This window comes from Hirundo rustica, chromosome 9, assembly GCF_015227805.2.
Source record: "Hirundo rustica isolate bHirRus1 chromosome 9, bHirRus1.pri.v3, whole genome shotgun sequence".
Classification (NCBI taxonomy): Eukaryota; Metazoa; Chordata; class Aves; order Passeriformes; family Hirundinidae; genus Hirundo; species Hirundo rustica.
In genome coordinates, this window is record NC_053458.1 from 2,089,100 (window position 1) to 2,109,737 (window position 20,638).

The window sequence follows — 20,638 nt, forward strand, 5'->3', positions numbered from 1 at the left end:
CGCCGCCGCCCCGCGACCGCCCCTTAAAGGCACCGCCCGGAGCGCCGGGCACGCACCGGAACACAGGCGACAGCATCCCTGCGCTGCCCTGTCCTGCTCTCTCCTCTCCAACACAGGCGACAGCATCCCTGCGCTGCCCTGTCCTGCTCCCTCCTCTCCAACACAGGCGACAGCGTCCCTGCGCTGCCCTGTCCTGCTCCCTCCTCTCCAACACAGGCGACAGCATCCCTGCGCTGCCCTGTCCTGCTCCCTCCTCTCCAACACAGGCGACAGCATCCCTGTGCTGCCCTGTCCTGCTCCCTCCTCTCCAACACAGGCGACAGCGTCCCTGTGCTGCCTGTCCTGCTCTCTCCTCTCCAACACAGGCGACAGCGTCCCTGTGCTGCCTGTCCTGCTCTCTCCTCTCCAACACAGGCGACAGCGTCCCTGTGCTGCCTGTCCTGCTCTCTCCTCTCCAACACAGGCGACAGCGTCCCTGTGCTGCCTGTCCTGCTCTCTCCTCTCCAACACAGGCGACAGCATCCCTGCGCTGCCCTATCCTGCTCTCTCCTCTCCAACACAGGCGACAGCATCCCTGTGCTGCCCTGTCCTGCTCCCTCCTCTCCAACACAGGCGACAGCGTCCCTGTGCTGCCCTGTCCTGCTCCCTCCTCTCCAACACAGGAGACAGCATCCCTGCGCTGCCCTGTCCTGCTCTCTCCTCTCCAACACAGGTGACAGCGTCCCTGCGCTGCCCTGTCCTGCTCTCTCCTCTCCAACACAGGTGACAGCGTCCCTGCGCTGCCTGTCCTGCTCTCTCCTCTCCAACACAGGCGACAGCATCCCTGTGCTACTCTCCCTCTCCCCCAGCAGTGCCATGGCCACTGCTTAACCCATGTCCACATCCGCACGGATTTTAAATCCACCACAGCCCTGGGCAGCTGTGCTAGGACCGGACACTTTCCATCAAGAAATTTCCCCTGAGATCCAATCTAAACCTTCCCTGGCACAACTTGAAGCTCTTTTTCCTCCTCCTGTCCCTGGGAGCAGAGCCCGATCCCCCGGCTGTCCCCTCCTGTCAGGAGTTGTGCAGAGCCACAGGGTCCCTCCTGAGCCTCCTCTTCTCCAGGCTGAGCCCCTTTCCATCTCCCTCAGCCCCTCCTGGAGCTCCAGACCCTTCCAGTCCCTGTGGCCCCCACCAGGATGTCCCCAGAGGCCTTACAGACAGGCCCTGGCCCCAAGTGACCACGCCACAGAAGCAGGGAAGGTCAGCTTTAGCAAAGCCTTGAAGAAGCTGAATTTTGTTATAGCTCTAGTTCTCAAAAAGGTAACATTCCAGAAATTGAAATTCATCTTCCAGAGTTGGTTTTTTCTTTTCTCCTAAATGTCTGGGACATAAATAAGCTGGGATCTGTGTTCAACCTCAAAAAGAGAAGCTGGAATTTTTCTGACTTGGTGGTACGTGAGTTTGGAGCAAACTGAAAAAGACTCTGAAGATACAACCAACTAATCTCACCTCCTCCAGGGCCATGGAGAGTTTGCCTATGTCCCCACTTAAAAAATTGGATAATTAAACCCTTCCTAGCAGCAGGAGGATCAGAAAATAAATGAGGTTCCCTGTGCTGTGCCATGTTTTTTACCTGCAGCAAACCCAACTCTTTCCACGTGCAGTGATTTCTCAGCTAAGCCCTTCTTTCAGCTTTAACCATTCCTTTCCTAAAATGCACAGAGAGTTGCATATGCATTCCTGCCACATCTAAGCAAGCTGATTTTACAAACAAAAGAAATGTAAATACTGGACTGCTCACTGTGTCTATTCCACACAGTGCCTCATTATTTCCAAACTCCTTTTTAGACAAGGAGCTGGGAATTTCTGCTTTACCCACACCTTGCCTGAGGCAGCATTTGCAGAGCTCAGTCAGGGCTAAAAAAAAAAAAAATCACCAAATATTTTTGGGGCCTCCATTTCTTTTAGACAGTTCTGAAAATGGAAACGATACCTGTGGTATTTGTTAAGGAAAAAAAAAAAAACATGGAAAAACACAAAGCTCACCAGGGATCCTGCCTGGGTGTGTAAATCAGAGCCCAGCTCTCATTTTGTCACTGACATTTACTTTGCCCAGTGTAAGATTACAGCAGAGTAACAGCAGAGAGCAGGAGTTGGGGCAGATAAAAATAACTTTGCAGCACTTAGCTGCCCTCACACATGAGGTCACACAAATTTAATGGCTATTTTAAACTCAAACACTTTTTAAGCATCCAGTGGCCAGGGTTATAATCTTTTTTTTTTTCTTTTTTTTCTTTTTTTTTTTCCCCACATTAACAGATATTTAGAGGAACCAGAAAAATATAGTAAGCCGAATGTTTTTAGTACCTCAGAGCTGGTTTTCATTTGCAGCCTAAACTTGGTGCACTTCAGTCTTCTTATTTCAGCTGCCCTGGGAATAATTAATGGCTGTTGACAGACAAGAGCCCAAGACAAATCTTCATTTTGCTCAAATGATGTTCTTTCCTTATTGCATATGGAAAGGCAGACTTTATTTTATATAAAAGAGTATAAAATTAGGCAGAAATTACAGAACAGGGGTAAGAGGAGGATTATCAGCAAATGGCCAAAAAAAAAAAAAAAAAGAAACAAATCCTTTATCAGGTGACAAAATAAAATGAGCCTCATCCCTTTATACTTCTCACATCAAAATCACAGGAATGTTTAATTAGGAACCCATTACACACAATTTTTCCTCAGTGAAGCAGCTCCAGCCTGTGATGGAATTACAATCCATGGTATGGAAAATCAGAGCACATTTAGGGAAATGATCCTTTATAAAGCACAGTGACATTACAACTGGCAGCAGGATTACCGAACAGCACTAATTTTTATTGTGCCTCAGTGTTTTCATGCCCAAACCACCAAGAAATATAAGTGCATGCCAGCTTTTTGAGAAGCACAAGAAGTATAAATTGTCTAAAAGCTGCCCACAGCTAATCCTGGCTCAGTCTGGCTGCTCCCAGCCCTGGCACTGGGAGGTTTTACAAACAAGGGAGTGCACACAGCTGTAAATCCACTCCTCCTGCTCATTCAGGGCCATCACGTGCTGGGAGACCTGGCACAAGAGAAAGCAGAGGTGAAAGAGAGTTCTCTGTATTGGAGAACTGTTCCCCTGTGTGCTGTGCAAGCAAAATGTTCAGGGCTTGTGTCACTAAACGATGAACATTCATCATCTACACTGAGAGATATTCAAAAATTACTCTTGAATTTAACAGCAAAATATCCATAAGGACTGAGCCTAGAGTTTATACCGAATGAAGCCTAAATTCAAATTAAAAACCACCTTACAGGGTAAGGCAATGGATATCTAAGGTGTCAGCAGCAATTTAAATAGGCCCCAGCCTTGCCTGTGTCATGGGACTGCTCTGTTTACAAGAGGCTTGAATGAATCCACCCTGGAAAGCTGGGAAATATAAAATAGCTCGGATGTCTCTGCTTTTAAACGCAGAGGGTGTGCTTTTGGAGAAATAAAACCAGAGGGTTACTCATAAATAAGTGAAGAAAAACATCATCTGCATTTGTAATGCATTTTCCATCACATTCCACCCCTCAGAACCCGCAGTTGGAATTGTCACTGAAGCCTGCCCAGCTCTGCAGCAGGGCTCAGCAATCAAATTGTCTCATGGTTAACATGATCCCAAAATCAAGTTTAACAGAAGTTAGCCACCAGCAAATCTCAGTGTGTACAAATGCTGTACATTTATTTCTCTTTCTGATTGCTGCATGCTTGGTCTGTTCTCACAGGCGTCAATTTGTGGGATTAAAAACTGCTAAGTGAAAAAAGAAATAAAATACAGCCTTAGAAAAAGAGTATTAAAAATATTAGTGAATGGTGCATGTATAGAATGGACAAGTGAAACGGGCCCATGTATGGGAAACTGGATTATGGATTTTTAGAGCAAACTGCACAGGAGAACAGGGATACATCAAATGCATGATCAGCTTTGAAATATTAAAAAGTGCATCTGATCTGTTCTGGTCAGAAGATGCCGCTGCCCACACGCTCACTATCATGATGAAAGCCCTACAAAAAGAAAATCTAAAGATGTCACCTAATTTTCTCTAGAGTTGGCCAAGCAATAAAGAAACCTTACCATCATGGATTTTGGAGCCACTTCCACAGCAAACACCGTCAGTCCCCTGTTGTTCAGGCAGTTCTTACTCTGCTCATTGTTGACGTGAATTATCACCTTGTTTTCAGACTGCAGGGGAAAAAAAACCACGAAGGACCCATCAGATTTTACTGGTTAAGTGTCTGTTCCTTGTGTAAGAACTGCACAACTCCTTGGACTTGCTGTGACCTTGCTGTTTTCGGGATGGAAATGCTTCATGGATACTCTGAAGAGTAACAGATACTCTTTGAAGAGTAACAGTTTCAAATGTACCTCAGCACCACAGCCAGGGTCAAAAATCATTGAAGACTCGTTGTAACAACACAAAGGCTAGTGAAAATACAAGGTGGCCTTGCTGAAGATCACAGCACCGGCCTCAGCCCATCCAGATCCCCCCGGGGAGCTTCTCACCAGCTTGGTGAGATCTGCAAACCAAAGCCAAGTGGTGTAAACGGAGTGGGCAGAGATCTGGAGCACAGAGCATCCAGTTGTTCTCGTTGCAGACCTGATCTCCTCCTCTGACATATCCCCAAACATATAAATAACTCTGGAATATCCACCCTAAAGGGCGAAGTGCAAAGCCAAATGCAGAGTTCCAGGAGCCTCAGCATCCAGTCCTAATATTAGTCCCCCCAGGGCACCCCCTTTTGCATGGCTGGGCATTTAAAAATACATTTCTTGCTGTGATCTTTTAAGATTTAAAGCATCTGAAGCTTAATACCTTACTGTGCTGTGTTTATTTACTCCCAGTTCCTGGTATAAAGGAAACTGAGAACATTCATTGTGATCTATGGAAAAATGTTTAAAATCTCCCCAACCACTTCTACTTGGATTTACAACTTTCAGCTTGATTTATTAATAAAGCACACCTGGAAGAGTAATCAGGTAAAAACTCATCCATAACACACTCCTAAAAATCACTGCTCTTTGACTTTTGTATGGACACTGAAAATATTCAGTAGTGTAAATGCTGTGATCTCTGCTTGTGCTCCAATTGCATCTCCTGCTGTCAGTGTTTGTTTCCTCATGTGATGATATTGTGTCAAAACATTGAAAAACTGGGATGTGAACACAAAAATATTCAGTTTCTGTAGTTAGGGCTGCTTGCCTCGTTATAACAATCTGCCCCTTCCAAGAACACTGAGCCAGGCTCTTCTGAAGCCACCAGGAGCACATCAGGCAGCGGTTTTTAAATGAAACAGACACAAACCCCTTTGATTTCAGGCAAAGCAGTTCTCAAATCTGATCCAAGGAAGGAGGAGGAGCAATAACAGACATTAACACAAGGTACAACATGGAAGCTTCGGGCCATACCTTATTTTCAATCACAGAGGTGATCCTGCTGCCTGATCTGTAGGTGTAGATGAAGATGTTCTCAGAGCCCTGCAGCACTTTGGCCTCTCCTTTATTAAGCACAGACCTGCAGACAGCTCTGCTCAGCTGGGAGCCCCCTGCCTCCAGAGAAATGGCTTTAATTCTGGGTTTGCACCTCTCTGCACAGATGCCAACGACAAAGGGGCAGGCCTGGAGTGAAGAAGATGAGTTTTAGCATCACTCAAGCTGTACATTTTCCCCTCAGATTTTCACCCACAGCTCCTAAGTGTTTTCACATTTGAACTAGAATGACCCTGATGTAAATATTTCCCTGAATATTAAACATTATAAACCATGAGCTGTGGCAATCTTTTACACCAAATAAAAAAACAAAGCACAACTGGCCTTTTTCATGCCATTCCCAGTACACCTGACACAGTTCAACACAGCAAACCTTTCCTTGGACAGCAAAGTGTCCAGGAATGAGGATGAAATCCGAATGTATTCCAGGGTCTGAAATAAACCTGTCACACTGTTGCTGTTTGTGCCACTCCAGACAGATTTAACACCCCTGCAACGTTGCACTGGCTACATTTTACTCCTGGTGTAACAACCTGGGGTTTGTATTTTCACAGCGCCTTAATTCCTTCCTAAAGGCCGTAGGAATCTGCCAGGATTTCTCAAGTTCTGTCTCAGCGCTCCCAAAACATCAATCTTCAGTTATTTGAAATCAAGGAATTGCAGAGTTAAGGGAGAGACACTTTTAGATTCATTACTGAAGAATTTGAGAGCTGTGCTGTCCTTTGGAAAGGAAAGGCTGGAGCCAGAAACCGCAGCTGGAACAAGGCACAAAACACCCTCCTGAAATTCCAGACTGGAGAAAAAACCTCCCCAAAATGCTCTTTCCTGGAGGAGGGCTCTCTCTTGTGGCTGAAATGCAGAAAAGCAGCCACGCAGGAGCTCTGCCAGCCACAAGGAAAGGAGCTGCTCATCCTTAAATCCCTCAGCACCATCCCAAAATTTTCCCTGAGAGACAACTGATGTCTCTCACGACGGCTATTTTTAGGTCTTTATATATTTTATATATTGACCTCTTTAACAGAGTTAAATAATATTATCAGACTGTGATCCTAAAAATCTGCCTTTCCTAGGAATTAAATGATTTCATTATCTGTATATTTAATGCTTTGATTTTTCATCTCTTTTTTTCCTCGTCATAAAAGAGATCCTCTTTCTTTAGAAAGAATTAGTAACATCAGAAATACGCATTGCAGGATATAAAAATAAATAAATAATAAAATCTTTAAGTGCACAGAAACATCACAGAAATAATCCCTGGTGCTGCAAAATAGCGTGTGACCCAAACCCAAAAATTTTAATGAAGCATGAAAATTTTCTTTTGAACCTCTTCAGACACTGTTGTGAAAGGCAACAATAACAGCAACAGTTATGTCTGGAAACTAGGAATTATGAATCATGTGGGAGAAAATTATCTTTATCCACTTCTGTTGCGGTTTGGGCCACAAAATCGACTTTTTTTTCAGGAGAAAAAGTCCTGTTTTTTCCTAAATTTGCTGACAGATCACAGTTTACCATCCTTATCCTGTTCTCACTCCTCACCAACCGAGTGCATGAATTCTTTTAACACACCCAATCCAAAAATCCCTTCCTCTATAACCCCACGACATCCTGGCTTCCTCTAAAGCAAAGGAACATTTCTTTTTTCAAAGCTCCAAGCGCTGAGAATCAGGACAACGACAGCGGCAGCGGGTCCCTGCCCTCCTGCAATGGGTTTGCGGCAGACACAAAATCCCAGCAGCTCCACGTGCACCGAGTTCTGCCCTGTGGCTCTCCCACCTCTGTCATTTCTAAGGCTTTGTTGTAGCCCAGGGACAACAAAGTGACCCAAAGGTCCCAAGGGTCCCCGTCGCGGTCGTTGGCTTCCATGAGGTTCAAATCCAGAAATCCTTGTCTCGTTAGCTCGTTCTTCTTCATCTCGAAATTCTCTGTTTCAAAGGAATAAAAACAGCGCTTCAAAATCCGTTCTCTCTGTAAACACCTTTACCTTTCCAAAGGCAAAATTCCCTCTTCCTGTTAACAAGGTTGAAAAGTTGGAGCCAAGTTCGAGCCTCAGGATCTCCAAGATTATTTGGGAAAGGATGTCCTTGACCAGGCAGGTGCTGTTTGCAGAGCTCCCCTGTGGATTTGGGATAATGCCTACAAACAGCTGGCTCCTTGGATAACCCCCAAAAAGGGGGAGATTTCAAAACAAAAAGAGTTCAGATTGATTTTTTTTTTTTTTACCCCCCTAAAAGTTTGTGGTTGAGCTTTGCAAAATGGGGTAATTTAGGAATGGGAAATGAAAGCCAGCTGGAGCCAGCACCTTGAAATGCTTCAGGTCCTTGATGCAGAAATGATTTACTTAGTTGCTAAAAAGCAATAAAATTCTAGTAATCTTAACACCCCCCCTTTAGAGAGAATATCATAGATATTCTCTCTAATGTCAGCAAACACATAATTGAAATGTTCTGGTGTCAGGGACTCTTAAAAATGGTTTTCTCATCTTCATAACAATGCTAAATCTTTACTATATATTATTAAAAAGGGATTACCAATTTAATAAATCTATCCAGGGGTACAGATGCTGTAATAAATGGCTTGAACTTTGGTGTCAAGATGGATGATATTCGTGTGAACCCTTCCACTGATTGATGACCTGGTGAAACATTGCCCAGCTTCTCCTCTTTCCTCTCTTATTTATTCACACATTTTCTCCCCCTCCTACTTGTATCACCCTGACAAAGCCATCAAGTGTGGAAAAGCACAGCCAGGGATGAAAGAGAGGAGAAATTCAGTTCTAGAAATGTATTTTTGTAGTTTTCAGTCCGTTAGGAAAAATTCTGATAGCTCAGAGTGTTTTGGGAAGAGATAATTAATAGGGCTTGGCAGATTTAAAGTATTTTGGCCAATGTGCCACAGCCTCCAAAGGAATTCTGTCAAACGTGACATGGATATTCTAAAAGGAGACACAGGCAACCCACAAAAACTCCGGATGCCAATTTATAGCCTCAGATCCACACTCATGAAATGTCCTTCTCCACACCTTGTGGGATAAAAAAGCAGCACCAGCCCAATCTGCACAAAGGAGATGGATTAAACAAATACCTGTGACAGTTTCCTTCCCCATGTGATCCAGGATTACAAACCCTGTGGGTTTTGGCAGCTACAAAACAACTAGGAAGGGGAAGAATCGTTCTCAGCAGAAGGTCAGTGGCACACACAGCAGAATGAAGCAAAGCAAAGGACAGGAGACTGGAAAAAAAGAAAAAGAAAGGAGGAAGAGAACAATATCTACACATGTTCTTGGAATGGGTGCAGAATACCCAGTTCCATCCAGCTTGGAGGTTAATTGAGAGCCCTAATTAGCTGTACCACAGTAATGAACTTACCCTTACACACAGCCCAGGCTTCCTGATCACACTTCTCCCCACTAGTCCTCAGCTCAAAGAAGTTGTACTCCTCCAGACTCAGGAGGCCATTGCCATCCAAATCAATCGTTTCAAACACATCCAACAAAGCAGCTCTGAGGGATGGAAAAGGCCAAACTATTTCCAAAGGCTTCCATTTCATTTCACTGGCTCATAAAATTGCCAAGAACTGCTCAGTCTGAGATCATTCCGTGCAAACAGCCCTTTGGGAACATCCAGATTTTATGGAGCCACATTTTAGCTGGAAAGAGGATTTTTATTCCCATGTTTGGGGATAAAACTCACCGGAATTCTTCGGTGAGAGCCAGCTCTCCATCTTCATCCCTGCACAGCAGTTTGGCTTCTCCAGCAATTTGGGTTTTTACCTTCCTCAGCCTGCAGCCAGTTGTGAAAGGGAGCAGCCAGTAAACCCCAGCTCCAAGCTCCCCTCTCCAGCCAAACATCTGCTCTTAAAAGAAGACAAAAAAAAGTTTGTAAGGACTTCTCAAATGATGCCTTTCTTTGTTGCCAGTAATATTCGTACAAAAGTGATTAATTGCTTGAAAACACTGGGAGTGCTGGGTTCTCTCCTTAAAAAATCATTGGCTGTGTGATGTCAATTTAAAGATAAAAAATAGCGACTTTCTTAGAATAAAAGTTAGAAAAACAGACAGGAGAGAGATGAGGGAAGAAGGGGAAAAGAAATTAATGCTCTCTTATTTCTGCCACAGCAAAAGAATGTTCTGGGCACTACGAAGTTCAAATGGCAAGGGGAAAGAAAATTAAAGGAACAAATTCTGCCTTGGAAATTTTGGGTTTGAAGGTGCAGAAATACAACAGAGTTTTCACAGAGAAACTATAAATACACCCAGTAACTCAGCAATTCTGGGTACAGCTGGAATTCCTTGCGAACACATGGAATTCACACCTCCAGCATTAACACCCACACTAAGAAATAACTATTAAAATAGGAATACACCAGAAATCTCTAACCTCTTCGTTTTGGAGGTCAGTAAAGCTGACAAGCTGCAGATTCTCTTGGGTTTCACTTTCCTTCAGAATAAACAAAGCTGTATCCACTGACAACCAGTGACAAGATTTTCCTGGAAAGAAAAATATCCCCAAAGCAAATGCTTAATAATGGCTCGAAATTGTTTTTCTTTGCATCTCAAAATAGATATTCCCCTGGTATTTATTGATCCCTGCTGATGAAAAATGGGGAAAAAAAAAAATCTGTTCTATGCTATTGGGATTTTCTTCCTGTTTAGATCAAGCAGATAAATTGTTCCAAGCCTTGAGATTGTTTTACAGATAATTAATAATTTTATCATTAAGAATTAGTGCTAAAATAGTTCTATCGTTAAGGGTCAAGAATATCAAGGAATGGTTACACACCACACAAATTTGTTTAAAAAGAAAAGCCAGCCCAGGTGACTGTAAAACAATTTTGGGGTTTAAAAACTCCTGATTAGTGGGATTAAAAAGGGAATATTCTACTTGGGGAAAAAAAATAATTCCAATGCAGCAACCGGATGAAGCTCCATGGTAAATCTCCAAGTCACCACCTCTTTTTAAGAAGAAAATGAAATCGAAACACACTCACCCTCTGCCTGGGGAATGTTGTAAGGCTTGATGGTGATACACACTGCAGATCTTTGGGGTAGCTGCAGCCTGTACTTGTGACTGATGATTTCCCCATCTTCCTCCAGGTAGAAGCAGCCTTTGGACTGTGCACATTGCCATTCCTGGAAACCAAGCAAATATTAAATGTTTTCTTCATTGTGGCTGGAGATAAAAGTGCCTTCTCTGAACTATTAATTCATGTGATTATTTAGTAAAATGCACAAGATACAGCATCGATATACATTTATTTAAAAAAAAAAAATCCCAAATAGTCCTTTTTGTAAACAATTATTACAAAGTAACGTGGTTTCACTTGTGAAAACGCCTGAAAAACACAGAGATTACCCCAATGCTCCTGCAGTTAAAAATTAAATTGGAATTGCCACAAAGATTCTGCTAACTATATCTGCAAACAGCTGACAGCATGGAATAACTTATACACATATTACACAGTTTGCAACTCCCTTTCTGCTGTTCCTTGGAGGTTTGGAAGTTTTTTTTAAAAATTAAGGTTTTGCCAAAGAAGTTCTACAAGACTTTCAAAGTAAATTGGCTGCGGAAAAGACAAAGATTAATTAAGTTATTTAAAATAAAGGGGGATGTCCAAGCCCTGGCAGGAACTGCTATCCAAATCCCTCCCCTCCTACGATTTCCCATAATCTTTTCATTGTGGGCACAACCTGCTGGAGAGGATTTTAGGAATAATCCTCATGGAAGTGCAGCTATTTCTGGACCATGGAGGCAGAGATCAGCCCCTGGGCAACTTCTCTGGAGCAGAATAAAGCTAATTAACCAATCCATCCAATAATTTTATACCCATCTCTATCCACGAAACCGGATTTATAGCGACAGGACAAGGTAAAAGGGAACCAATCATAAAAAATAATTAGGAAAAAAGTGATCAGAGACAAAATATTCCTGGGATTTCATGGTGAGGGTTGAATATGGAGCAACAGTTGGGGTTTTGTCAGTCAAAAACTGATAATGGGAGCTGGGATTAACATAAGTCAGTGACAGAATTCCAAAATTAAATTCAGACTCTCAGATCATTTCCATTGCTATTCCTGAACTGATTATTCCAACAATTCCATGACTCCTGACTTCACCTCAAAGGAAATTTTCATTTTTTTTCTTAAAACTTGACACATCTGAAATAACTGGTTGTTTGCTCCAAGCTTGCTACCTGCCAAAACTGTTGGACAAAAACTTTATCCTTTCCTTTTAGGAAATCAAATCCTGTTATTCTGGCAGAGAGCGTGAGGTGGTGCTAGAAGTCCCTAATTACCAAATTCCAAACAGTTATGTAAAATTGGGAAGCTAAAAGAGGATTTTCTGATCGGATTTTCCTCTGTCACTTCAAAGCAGAACAGAAGTTGTTAAATAGTGGCTGAAGTGGGAAATGTCTGTGTTAGAAATGTTAATTGGAAAGAAAGGTTATAATTGGAAAGCACTGCCTGCTGCTGGTCACTGCTACTGAAATTTAAGTTAATATTGAAAATATCCACACATTGATGCATAATTCCTAATAAAAAGCAACGATTGAGGGAATTTCCGAAGAGTTTTTCATTTTAGACATTTCACCATGTTCTGGCTTTCACTGTTTTCCTCTGTCAGAAATGTGAAGTCGGTGTTGTTCCAACATCCTGAGGGCAATATTTCCTTACTTACACAAAAAGACGGGTGAAGAGCAAAAAGAAAAAGAAATTCTTGGATAGAAGATGAATAAAAATAATTTTGGGGTGGTGGATTCTCATTCACACCACAACTAGATCCCCGGGTATTTATTCATTGATTCTGGCAGAGCTTGCATTGTGCAAAAAGAATTTTAAAAAACAATTAACAGTTCTACTTACTTACACCTCTCCATGTTTATTGATTGATTTCAGTTTTTGGATGATGCCAAGCAATACTAATCAATATATATATTTTTTTTTTTTCCCCCAGTCAGTTTTTACTGGCTTGTAGAAAGAAAAAAAAAGAAGCCAATCTTGGGGAGGTGTGTGCTGGTTTTATCCAGCCCACAGCCCGTTTGAACAAGGTGAGGTTGCAGGTTAAATTGCACGGAGCTCCAGCTACCTAAACAGACTGCACAAAATCCCTGGGAGGTGATGTTTGGAAATTTCCATCTAGAACAAATGTCACTGTACAGCAACGGGGAAGACAGAAAGGACTTGAGAGCTCAATAACAAATCCAGAGCTGTTATTTGAAACCAAAATGCAGCTCCTGAGGACAATCAGTTCAGTTCTCCAGCAGCAGTTACAGTGTTGTGGTCAGAACCATATTTTCCCTTTTATACAGAAGTCTCCAGGTGCACATTTTTAACGTATCCCGGCAGTTCCCAGTTAATGTTTTATGTTTTTACAGCTATTATTTTCTGTTGAAAGAAAACTAGTAAAGGTTCAGTCAAGAAAGGGAAAACAAAGGGAAAAAGATCAATATTAACACTCTACAAATATTGACTTAGCAAAGTGACTTTGTTGTCTCTCTCCCCCAGGAATTTATATTGAATGAGTGATTTATTTAAAAGAAAATACTGATAGGACATATTAGTCTAACTAAAAATCAATATTTTCAGGTTACAGCATCTATTTACCAAGCAATGCCCAAGAAACCGAATATGCTCACAGATCTGTTATTTATTTCCAATTACCTTTCATGCAAAGGTTTATGATGCACAATCTTTCAGACTACTTAAGCATTTAAAGTTCTCACCAACCTAATAAATAATTCAACTTGAAATTTCTCAAGAAGTCATTAACTGTTTTCTCCAACACTGGTTCCATTTATAAAAAAACACATTTTGTTCTATTAAACCTTCACACCTGAAAAATTATTTCCAATAACTTGTTGTCAGCAAAACCAACAGTATATAAAAATGTTAATAATAAGACGTAACAAGAAAGCTCTCAGTAGTTTATAGCTGCCCTTGACAAACTGTTAATAAAACATAAGAAACCATTCTTCTCCGATTTTTAGCTTCTTTAACATGCAATAACACGGGTGCTGAGAGGAAAACACCATCATTCCAGTGTGATACCTTCATTGTGTCAGGCTCAATAATTAGCTTTGTGTTCCTGCTGCTGCTGGCACCCACAGTGACACTGGTGGAGGTGGAAGCTTTGCTGCCTTGAGCTGATGAAGGCCTTGAAGGAGTTCTGCTGTCACCTATAAACAGAGATATTTAATTACAATTACATTATCTCAAGCCTCTCCCGGTGCTGTTTATCATAAACCTTGCATTTAGAAGCACAAGGAAAACTGGATGACAAGAACTCGATCAGAGAGCTTCCCTCCATCACTGTTGTGTCATTTTTGCACCTCTTTGATTTGAAGCAACTTGGAACAGCACAAACTACATCCCAAAATTTCATACTCGGTGCCTCTGCAGTCTGTTCCCTGCAGAAGTTTTCCAGTTTGGGAAGGTTTTGAAGGATCTTTGTAACTTCAGGAAGGACATTAAACTGTCCACAACTTATTAATTTTGCTTGATTGAAAAGCAGCCTCAATAATTGAAACAAACACTCAGCTTATTGAGAAATGTTTAGGGTTTCATCTCAGATCTAGGAAGGAAATAAGTAATTTGCCCCTATTGCAACACCTTGAGTATTCATTTCCTCTGTTCCCTCTGGACTGTGCCACATGAAAATCAACAAATTCCACCCTTAGGAACTGGAGAGTTTCACAGATGCAGCCATTTGAACATATTTTACTGACATTTTGATATGACTGCCACATTAGAAATTACATTCATCAATAAAACCTTCACTAATCTGAGAAAAATTAAACAAAAAACTCAACTGCTCACTGAGCCAGAGCTTCATCTCCAACAGAAAGAAAACCTAAAATACAAGAAACAGAAATACCTTTAGGCAGTTTGTGATCAGTTTTCCTGGAGACCCTCGGGGATGGTTTTGACATCCCTTCAGAGAAATTTCCAGTTTGATTCCCAAAGTGCTGCTGCCTCAGTCGAGGGTCACTTTCCAGCCTGGCCCTTGCAGCTCTGCAGCACTGCTCACTGGTGGTCAGGTACAGCTCACAGAACTGGAGATGAAAACAAGAATATTTCACTTACCAGCTTACATTTCTCAAAAGGTGTTAAGGAGTAAAATGTCTCAGTAGCAAGGAAAGCACAGCTCAGGAGATGGAATGAATTTCCTCTTCGAGCCAAATATAAATTTTATTTTCATTAATCAGAACAACCACTCAAGTATCACGGTAAAATGCAGCCGTGATTCAACAAGGAGGTCCAAATACTGAGCAAAAATTAGGTGTGACTTTCAACTCCTCCTTTCTAGATATTGGAAGACCGATTTTTAACATAGGATTCTCACCAGTATTCTTCCCACGAAACCATATTTATGTACAAATCTTCATGTGCTGTTTATTCAGTCCAAAATTCAGAACCCTGGGGTAAGGCCATCACTAATGCTCACGTTGTCAATAAGACAAGAACAAAAATCACTCTTGGCCGTACCTTGTTGTAGTCGAGTTTGCCATTGCAGTTAAAATCAGCTTGTTTAGTAATGCTGGTCACTTCCTCCCAGGTCATTTTATCACCTCTCTGCAAGAAAAAAACAGCACAGTTTGGGTTCCTAATCAACAATCCTGATCACCTACAGCACAGATTTTACAAACAAAGGAAGAGTCTTTTAATATTCTTTCAGAGAATCTGCTCTTGCAATAGATTTCAACAGATTTTGATTTGAATCATGGAAACAGAGGTTGAAATTAAAAACTATGTCTTTACAATGCTACTAAAAATCAAAGAGATCAACTCTATCAGTTCATGTAATTCTGAGGTATCTTCTGGAAACCCACCATGTAAATCTTCTATAAAATGGGGAATCCCAGCTCTCAGTACCATCTAATTTCCAAAATCTCTGCTAATTAAAGATGGATAATTATGTTTCTAGTGATACTCACTGTTGTAAGAATTTTACAAAGTTCATCATGTAAAATATATCCAGCCTTTTCTGTGTCTATTTTCCCAAATGCTTCGAGCAGTTCATTTTTTGTAGTTGGCTTTTCTTTTTTTAAAATAGCACAAAAATCATCAAAATTCAGTGAAGTTGTTTGTGAAGTCCAGTATTTGTCAATGGTCTTCTGAGAGGGATTTCTTCCAGCCTGTTGAAGGACTGAACAATAAAGCACAATATTCAATAAATATTCCAGCTGCTGTAAAAAGAGTTTGCTCCAAACATCCTTGAGTCACTTTCCATGCTCAGATTTTTTAAAGCCAAATCACTCCAAGAGAAAAGTGGGTTTGGAGGACATTTTTGGTTATGATCTTATTCAAAATATCCATCAACTCAAAAGCAGTCTCAAGTGTAAAATTCAGCCTATATCCAGTGTCTTAATATCAAGAATGTGTTATTTTTAAGTCTGAACGTTATTAGATCCTATTTTTATTAATACCAAGATCACCTTTGCACTTCCTTTGCCAAGAACTGAGACCTAGAGTAGAATTTATCTGAGACAAATAACATTTGTACATTTGAATGCATCAATCCAAATTATACAACATGAGCTTGAATGGAAAAATGAAAGCACATATGCAACCAGTGCCAGGGCTGTTGCACCTGGCATTCTCCAAAATGAATCTGCTGGATCTCTTTGCCTCTTCAAGGCCTTTAGTGAAAATATCCTTTCAGTGATGAAGGCATTACGTTAAATGGAAATGAAATTCAAATGCACAGTCTATCTGAAACGAGAGGGATGCTTTTGTATCTTCCCAAATAATCTTGGAGGGAAGCACAGGAGATCCTCCATCTCTGCCTGGGCTGGCTTTTGATTTTGAGCCAGCTGAGCAGTGCCCAAGCCTGTGCTGGGAACTGCTGAGGAGCATCTGTGAAATGGGGCGGTGGCATCGTGACAACGCTCCGTGGGACCTGTGTCACCAGCAAACCAAACCTACAAACAAAGAAACAAACAAACCAACCATCCAGGCACCTCTGCTGTTAATCCCTGCCCCAGTGCCAGGCACTAAATAAATATTTGTGCCCTGCCACCTCTGCTGGAGGAGCCAGAGCAGAGCAGGGCTCACCCCAGCCACGGGCACGGAGCAGCGGTTTGGGGATTTCAGTGTCAAGGGCAGCCAGGGAAGGAAGGGCCAAACTCTGTGGATTTGTTCCCATGGGTAGCAGAGTTCCCTGGAATGTCAGTGCAGCACATTATTATATTTGACAGATATCCTTCAAATATAGAATCCTTAATTTTATATCTCCAGGGAGATCAGCACCTGCCATTCCCTACATGCCTCCCAGTTTGCATTTGTGACAGTTCAATCAGACTGCACCTTTTGTTTCTATTTCTTTATGGTCTGCTTCTGCTAAATCACTCCAGTAATATTACAACAGACAGGAAATGAAGCTATTATTTGGGGATAAGCAAAACACCTACAAATGAAATTTCACAGGGCCAATCTCTCAGTGAGCACTTCAGTTTGGAATATCAGCCAAACTTCGTGAAGCAGGAGATGCTTAAACGTTGGCACCACTCGTTTGAGAAATGCCAAAATTGACTTAAGATGAAATATAACTCTTTAACTCCCAACGCTTACAGATTCTAAAATAAATTCTTAAATCTCTCTGGAAGGGTTGAGAGTCTAAACAACCAACTGCCCTCTCTAAGTTGACCTTGAAAGCAGAATGCCCAAACACTTGCTGTGCAGCCAAGTGGCATATGGACAGAGCTGAAAGCCAAAGCATTTATTAGTGAGATGACATTTGTTCACACCACCCCTCTGCTAAAACCCAGATTATCCTAAACTATCATTAGGATGTCATAAAGGCCCTTTTATTGCAGCTGGGAAAGCCTGGAGAGCACCAAGTCACAAGCTGTAGGAATATGCTTGATAATGGGTGGAATTTCCTGTTCTGGTCTAGGGAAAGAAGCTACAATCAGTGCACTCAGATTTTACAGCGGCGGTTTCCATGAAAAACCTTTTCAAAAAGAACAAAAATTCTCTAAGAAAAAAGAAAATCACCACCTAAGCAGAGCACACAATCCTACAACTCCAAGAAAGTGCAAAGTTGGAATTGTATTTGTTTGACAAATTTTATCTGGCATAGTGAAACCTCCTTCAAAACTAAGGTTATTTATTTCTCAGTCTTACCTTACTCTTTCCTTATCTTACCTGGTCACTAAGATATATTATTAAGAAAACAACTTCCATTTTTCAGGTAATTTTTTTCTCACTTCCCTTTGAAATTCCTGAAGTTTTCCAAACAAAGCCCCACAGCTTTCAGTATCTACCAACAGCTTTATTTAGTGCAGCTGAAGCAGTCAGAGATTTTTTTTTTTTTCTGTTGTACTGCTGACAACACCACCACCACTTATACACAAATGTAGGCTGGACAAAAAAAAAAATGAGACCTTGAGAATCCAGTCTATGAAAGAGTAATTCAAGAGGAGTTGAGATGAGGAGTAAGAATTCTTAAGGAACATTAGTTCTGGTGGTTACCTGTACCAGGACAATGGCCCACTCTAAACTGAACTGAGACCTTTCCTACTGGTGATTTACAAATAAAATCTGCAATAAAGCCCTGCTCTCTTTGGCATTCCCACTTCCACCAGGCATCCAAAACCACTCTCAATTCCTTAAACCAGCTACTGAGTTTATGCCCAGGGATACTCCCACTGCAATCACCCCATGTAAAGAGATAGAGGGGAAAAAGATCCAATCATTACCTAAACTGAGTTGTTCTTTTGATTTAATATTTTCCAAGCTGCTTTTTAAGACAGTCAGATAAGCTGCTCTGCAGTTCATGTAAAAAATGGCTTCTTCTGCATGCTGGGACTTCCTCCCTTGGGAATTTTCTGAGTGTGTGGCTTTCTGATTCCCAGGAGCGCTGGCCATCCTGTGAGGGATGAAATTCCAGTTAGAATTTGTAACAATGCCTCTGGTTGTCCTCTGAAACACAGATAGCCCCAACTATCCAATCATCCAGGTCATATCCTTTCTTTTCTCTAAATCTGGGATGGGAATAATTATCTACACCGGTAGGTAAGCACCATGACATCCACAAGCAGAAAGAGTTGGAGCTCTACTTGTTATTCCCAGTTTATCCCTCATTGGCAGTAAAAAGCTTAATTTCACTGTATTTTATATAGTTTCAGACATTTGATATTACAAGTGTTGCATAAATATTACGTAGCAGTGATTTCTGAAGGCACAAAAGCACATTTTCATGTCATCTGTGAAACGAGGCTTTGCCATCCATGTTTTCTCCTTTTATAACTCAACAAAGCATATGGATAATAATAAAAATGCTCAAAACTGGAACCATTAATCTCAAAAAAATGCCAGGTTAAGCCCAGAATTCTGTATCTTAGAGTTATGTAAATATAAATAATAGAAATAAATGTGCCTTTATATAAGTAAACAGAAATAAACTTTCAAAATAAGTGTGCATAAAACTTTGAGCAACTCAGGCCTTTTAAGTCCAATGCACATACAATTATAAATGAATGGAGAAGAAACAGAAACACTCTTTTTTTTCTCAATTATTAAAAGAACTCAAAGCAGTAGCTAATGCTGCTTGCTCAGCTATGGTCAGCAGCTCTCTGCTTCCACCAGGGGTGATTAAGGTTTTTAGAAGGCCATCACAGAGGGACACTAAATCCTGTTGTGCTGCTGCTTTAACAGCCTCTTGCATTATTTTGTTGACTTCAGGAAATATATTCCAGTATAATAAATGGAATATCTCAAGTTCAGCAGCACGACAACGCCGTCCCAGGGTCCCCTTCAGGACTCATTGGATTTTTACTCAGGAGGCCTCAATCACTGGCACCTTGTTGAGTTATACAGGTCTTTTACACTTGGGGAAGGCAGATAATAATCGCTTCTCGAGGATGAAGTACCCAATTTGTAACACCCTGACACTTTAATATTACACAGGCACCAGAAGAAGCCCACGGGGACGCCCTGGCACAGCCTGGCTCCTGCAAACGGGTGTCACTAAAATTAAGCACCAGTGTTACGCACACGGAATGGAACTGGGGGGAAAGGCAAGGAGGAGGAGAAGAAGAAGAAATGTTAATTTTCCAGTAACCAGTTTAGAAAATGTGAACTCTTGTTTGTACTCCTTGGACTACCCATTACTGAGATATTTCTTGTGTGGGTCAGGACCAATCCATCGCTGGGAAATTCAGTGAGCAATGCTTTAGTGACAGCACTGCCAGCAGCCCCATGGCTTAGGCTGGGACATTTTTACTGGATAAATGACACTTCAGAAAAATACACAGAGGGGAGCAATGCAGCCCAGGCTTCCAAAGAGGGAGAGAGTAGGTTTAGATTAGAGATTGGGAAGAAATTCCTCCCTGGGAAGGTGGGCAGGCCCTGGCACAGGGTGCCCTGGGAAGCTGTGGCTGCCCCTGGATCCCTGGAAGTGTCCAAGGCCAGGTTGTTGAACAAGACAGCCTAGGACAGTGGAAGGTGTCCCTGCCGTGGGTGGAACTGGATGAGCTTTAAGGTCCCTTCCAACACAAGCCAGTGCCATATTCTCAGCCCAGAGCTCTGCGTGCCATGTCCAGTCCTTCCTTGGACACCTCCAGGGATGGAGACTCCAACCCTCCCTTCCAATATCTAATCACCCTTTTTCTGATGAAATTCCTCCTGATGCCCGAAGCCAGACCCTCCGTGGTACACTGACCTTCACGTCCGAGGCTCATCCACACAGAACCCGCATTCGCACAGGGAAGCTCTGCCCTGCTCCGGCCTCGTCCACCTGAAACCGGGAAAATTTCCCCGCACGGATCTCGTCACCTCCCTCCCTAGCGGGCACAGGGGGTTTCAAGGGCTAAATAAACAAACAAACAAATAAATAAACAAACAAATAAATAGCAATCTCCTTCCTCCAGCCCTGAGGGGAATCAGCCCTCCCTCCCTCGGCCCTGCTCGCGAACCCGCCGCCCGAACATCACCGGCCCCGGCCCGGCTCCTACCGCGCACAGCGGGACCCCACGACCCCGCAGCGACGCCGGTCTCGATCTCGGCCTCGGTCTCGGCTCCGTGGCTCTCGCTCTCGGCCCCGGGGCTCTCGGTTTCAGCGCCGCAGCCCTGCCGGGCTCCTCGGCCCCGCCCCGGCCCGGCC

At 42.3% G+C, this 20,638-nt stretch overlaps 1 protein-coding gene across 4 annotated transcripts; it reads right to left on the reverse strand.

Moving 5' to 3' along the window:
* Positions 1 to 2,832: 2,832 nt before the first annotated feature.
* On the reverse strand, positions 2,833 to 20,624 carry EFCAB7 (EF-hand calcium binding domain 7). Of its 4 annotated transcripts, none has more exons than XM_040073439.1 (15): positions 20,490 to 20,624; positions 20,198 to 20,344; positions 18,234 to 18,403; positions 15,468 to 15,679; positions 15,019 to 15,105; positions 14,408 to 14,585; positions 13,582 to 13,709; positions 10,524 to 10,665; positions 9,914 to 10,023; positions 9,227 to 9,384; positions 8,903 to 9,036; positions 7,311 to 7,459; positions 5,454 to 5,663; positions 4,122 to 4,229; positions 2,833 to 3,082 (listed from the first exon to the last, which is right to left on the reverse strand). In XM_040073439.1, exons 3-15 carry the CDS (start codon positions 18,400 to 18,402, stop codon positions 2,972 to 2,974), a joined length of 1,896 nt encoding a protein of 631 aa, XP_039929373.1. In that variant the 5' UTR covers position 18,403; positions 20,198 to 20,344; positions 20,490 to 20,624; the 3' UTR covers positions 2,833 to 2,971. The 4 variants fall into 4 exon arrangements, with proteins under 4 accessions (XP_039929373.1, XP_058277788.1, XP_058277790.1 ...); XM_058421805.1 differs by having other exon boundaries at positions 20,198 to 20,272; positions 20,490 to 20,546; XM_058421807.1 differs by lacking the exons at positions 2,833 to 3,082; positions 4,122 to 4,229; positions 8,903 to 9,036 and adding an exon at positions 8,619 to 8,765 and having other exon boundaries at positions 5,471 to 5,663; positions 20,490 to 20,618.
* Between the last annotated feature and the right edge of the window lie 14 nt (positions 20,625 to 20,638).

Bases quoted from the DNA above. Each gene is read 5' to 3' on its own strand.
- EFCAB7 (XM_040073439.1), bottom strand. From the start codon at position 18,402: ATGGCCAGCGCTCCTGGGAATCAGAAAGCCACACACTCAGAAAATTCC. The intron at 15,106-15,467 runs GTGAGTATCACT...TTTTTCTTGCAG, and splicing joins TTTGTAAAATTCTTACAACA to AGAGGTGATAAAATGACCTG. The intron at 7,460-8,902 runs GTAAGTTCATTA...CCTTTGAAACAG, and splicing joins AGCCTGGGCTGTGTGTAAGG to AGAATTTCGAGATGAAGAAG.